General features: G+C 41.8%; 1 protein-coding gene across 1 annotated transcript; it reads right to left on the bottom strand.

The window, feature by feature from the left end:
* Positions 1-649: 649 nt before the first annotated feature.
* On the bottom strand, positions 650-1,809 carry LOC148038338 (uncharacterized). The gene is made up of 3 exons (XM_087670743.1): positions 1,517-1,809; positions 1,322-1,372; positions 650-1,081 (listed from the first exon to the last, which is right to left on the bottom strand). The coding sequence occupies exons 1-3, from the start codon at positions 1,573-1,575 to the stop codon at positions 928-930; spliced, it is 264 nt and encodes an 87-aa protein (XP_087526869.1). The 5' UTR covers positions 1,576-1,809; the 3' UTR covers positions 650-927.
* Between the last annotated feature and the right edge of the window lie 2,483 nt (positions 1,810-4,292).

Below are 4,292 nucleotides of genomic sequence, written 5' to 3'. Positions count from 1 at the left end.
ATGCTAGAGGGTAGATTCGAATAAATAGGGGATAAATTAACATGGACCCTATTTCTAATATATTTACTCAGGTGCCATTAGAGAAAGCCCCCCTTTCATGAAGTCGAATGATAATATGCTGCTTGAACACCCAAGAAAACTTGATCTCCGCGCGTACCTTCAAACCATTAGTATCGAAGAGCTTAATTAGCATCTCGGATGATTCCTTTCTTAGATGGTTCCTTTCTCATGTCCGATGATCAGTTTATTACTACTGAAGCGTCAAATTAGCCGCGCCTAATTAGATGGGTCCTTTCTTATGTCCCCATAAGATGCAAATCGTTTTCTCAAACCCTCATAAGAGACCATTTGTCACCTTTGGGCACTTTAAGCACTTGCACCAAAATCTCTATACAGATTCTTGTAGTTAATCCTCGAATTGATTGAGCTGCAGACAATGAGCTGCAGACAAGTCATTAGTAGAGCACGCGTGTTGCACACTTCAGCCAATTGTAGAATAATTATCGTTCCTAATAATCGCTTGATATGATCTGCTGACAACAATGGACCGGTCAATATATCTAATGTAGAAGGTGCAACATCGACGTGTTAGAATCGATTTGCAAGACGTATGCAGTATCACCCAGTTTTAACAGAAGCAGAAGACATATTGTCTAGAGATCAAACGCGTCGAATCATCATCAAGTATACAAAGGAGGGAAGAAGTACAGGGCGGGTGGGGCAAAGCTCGCATTGCAGGCAGACAGCCATACCATCTTAAGCCCGCGCAATCATCACCCCCCCTTCTACGAAGAATTTCTGCATGACCCTATAAAGGAATTATCAGGGTGTCATATCCTTCTTATGTATTTTCTAGATGTCATGTTCTGATGCAGAGGCATATAGGCATCTAATTCGTGTAAAGAGGTTGTGTTGGTTTTGTGATGATTAGCATGTGCAGGGGTCGCATGCGCAGTTGGCTCCGCACTTGCAGGTGTTTTGGGCGCTGGCCTTCTCGACCTGCTCGCAGGAACAGGGCTCCGCGCACTGGCACGACTCCCCGCACTTGCACGCGGTGGCCGCTACAGTCGTCGCCTCCACCCTGCCCATCACGCAAACATATTCACTTCTTCAGATGCTTAAATTACACGCATGCCATTACATGACAAATTTTCCGAACAGTGCTCAGAGTATTTCAGACTTAATAATATTGCCAATACTTTTCTCAAATAATTCACGTAACCTTCAGACTCACGAATACTAGTCTCCGCATTTAGCTATGGCAGCAGCAATCCTGTATATCCTGTATACATGCAAAATAGACTAGGCAATGAGTACTTACGGGGCATCGAGGGAGGTCTCGTCCACTACGGTCGTTTTCTTCAGCTCACACCTGCCAAACAGTCGCAAAAACAAGGGAAAATCAGTCAAACCGGCCGAGACAAGAAAATGAGAGCATCATGAAGAATCTGCAGTAGCAGAAGGAATTAAGGGATGATAAGATGAATGGAGGAAAAAGCATGTGAATAAGACTTACTTGCAAGGAGCTTCACAGCTGCAGGGGGAGCAGCCACAACCACTCTCAAGGGAGGCCATAATTGCTTAATTATAATGAATGCTTCAGACGTCAAGGTAGAGAGACTGTCGAGGGTTATTAAGGCGAGTTAGATAGGAGAGAGATTTAAGGCGAGCTGAATTATTGAACAGAGAGATGGATGCGATGATGGCTGAAAGTACTCTGATCGATGGAGGTGGAGGGAGCGTGGCTATGGCGCCTTCTTATTATAGGACACGAGAGAGCGGGGGGGGGATTCGCAATGGCGAGAGATTTGGATATCACGATGATTGTAGTAATGATGTGAGTGCCTCCACGAATATGAGAGGAAGGGAAAGCTGGCGAAGGTACCAGAGGCAGGTCTGGAGTCACTCTGAAGCAACCCGTGCTCCTCCTACCACCTTTTCCTGTGGCCGCAGGATCATAGGACCACTCTCATCACCTACCTTCGTGCCACACGCACAATACTGGTGCTTTCATGGGGCACCACACTCACGAATAGTGCTTCTGATATTTGGAAATAGTGCTTTCATGGGGCCCCACACTCACGAATAGTGCCTTTCGATCTTTGGAAATATTTCGAAGTCCGCAATTATTGGTACCTTCTCACTTGAAGGCTGGTTTCACACTCGCCCACGGCGGTAAGGCACCCTCCCCCACACTCCCAGAAACAGACAATTGTCATGATCTCATCTCGTCCGCATGTTGCCAACCCACTTTTATTAAAAGGTGAAGAAGCACATTCGCATCTTTCTTGAGTTTATCGGTGACGAAGCATCTCTTCTTTCAAATCCAACTCCTTTAGAGCTACGAAGAAGTTGCTCTTTAAGAAGCACCTTCTTTAATTCAAAGGTGATCAACAAGGGCCTCTACCGTTCCTTTAGGCTAGTTAGCACATTCAAGAAAGTCACATTAGTCACCTGCGGACCCTCTTGCATGTGCTAGGCGGCATGTTGGAATGCTATGTGACAAAAAGGAAAGGCTAAATATTCAATCCTTCCAAGCCACAAATATCACATGGTTGCAAATTGACAAAGGGGTTTGTCAATTGCCATGGCCACTGCATTCAATCTTAGGGTTTCACATTTTTTCTTAGGTGCAACATATCCGTGAGATGAGAACAGGCCTTTGAAATCATTCTTGGATTTCTCATTTTCCCTTATATGTAATATACCTTTGAAAAAAAATTCTAAATCTTGACCAAAGGGTTTGTCATTATGGTGATTTTTGGCATGGCCATTTTATTTAACGTTAGGGTTTTACACTTATTTTCAAGTGCACAAAATGAGAATAGCATTTGCATTCACTGTTGGATTCATTCTTTCCTTCACTGTTGGAGTTTTCATTCTTTCCTTAAATGCAATATATATTTGAAACAAAAGCATTTTCATTCATTGTTAGAGTTTTCATTCTTTCCTTAAATGCTAACTTTTTGCATGGACATAGCATTCAATCTTAGGGTTTTACATTTTTCCAAAAGTGCAATATATAATTGAAATCAGAGTAAGCCTTGCATTCATTCTTGACTTTCTCCATTTTCCTTAAATGTGGTATGTCTTTGAAACGATAAAAGTATCAAAAGTCTTAAAAGTCAAACATGTACTAAGCAACAAATAATGAGGTTCTAAACGCGCAAGATTTTTACATATATTAAATACAAATAAATGAGTACAACTTGATGTGCCTAGCGAAACATAGGAAATAGTTTGGGAAGCTCCCCTATACTCTATTTACCCAAAATGCAAGAAGAGCTCCAAAACCATTTTTTCTTGCTAGGTACTAGATTCCAATTTACTTCTACATTATTTCCCCAAAAGACCTTCTCTCTTCTTACCTTCTAGATTCCATGTAGAGCCAATAATTTGATTGCATGAGATCAAATACCCTAGTTTGTCCTTCCATGGTTGTATTCCAAACATGCAAAACATTAGACTATTGTTGCTCAAGCCCTAGAAACCCAGACATGGGAGCACGTCACTCCATATGCTGGCCACAAGACATCCATTCTAAAAAAGGTGTAACAAGGTTTCATCCTCTCCACAAAAGCATTTCCTATTAGACATGCCTTCCATCTTTAGTTTCATTGTAGTAAAAGATGTACCCATGATTACTTTCCATGAAAAGATTTTGTCATCTAATGGAAACCTAAGAGCCCAAAGATTCTTACAAGCACTTTGGAAAACCACATGAGAGACATTAAAGTTCCAGTCCCTATTGGTACTTGTCAAGTCAACTTGTCCTCTATCTTAGATGACCTTATGTGACTTCAATTTCAACCATTCTTTGAGTGCCTTTCCTTATATCATTAATCCTAGATACCCTCCATTGACTTCACCATCACTCCTTGCTTTAGACCAATTTACCTATGTAGCTACCACATTTTAGGTGAGGGCAAATGAGTGAGTTGTGCTATTGCTGTTATATTGAGATGGGAAGAGTTGAATCTCACAATTTTTAGTTAGCCATTGCCCCACCTTATGAAACCCAAGCTTCATTAAAAATCTCCCCCTTCTTCACTAAAAATCTCCCCCTTTTCCTCAAGGTGAGTGCCAATGGTGGGTTACCAAACCAAGCCTAGAATACATTTTCCTTAGCATCAGACCACTTCTCCCCTAAAATCCATTGTGCCCCTTTGAGGATACCACGCTAATCCTTGATGAAACTCCTTATGATCCTACTCGAGTTGATTTTTCTATCATTAATGCTTGTGACATGATCAAGTTAGTGCTCCCCACATCTCAAAAGTAGCTGGGTTCTA

Source organism: Lygodium microphyllum, chromosome 3 (genome assembly GCF_053477565.2).
Source record: "Lygodium microphyllum isolate KBCC chromosome 3, Lygodium_microphyllum_v1.1.10, whole genome shotgun sequence".
In the NCBI taxonomy this organism is placed as follows: Eukaryota; Viridiplantae; Streptophyta; class Polypodiopsida; order Schizaeales; family Lygodiaceae; genus Lygodium; species Lygodium microphyllum.
Note: the sequence above shows the minus strand (reverse complement) of the source record. Positions and strands in the feature narration are given on the sequence as shown.

Coding starts and splice junctions, on each gene's coding strand:
- LOC148038338 (XM_087670743.1), bottom strand. CDS start 1,575: ATGGCCTCCCTTGAGAGTGGTTGTGGCTGCTCCCCCTGCAGCTGTGAA. Junction 1,373..1,516: donor AGCTGTGAAGCTCCTTGCAA/GTAAGTCTTATT, acceptor ACTGTTTGGCAG/GTGTGAGCTGAAGAAAACGA. Junction 1,082..1,321: donor GAGACCTCCCTCGATGCCCC/GTAAGTACTCAT, acceptor CGTGATGGGCAG/GGTGGAGGCGACGACTGTAG.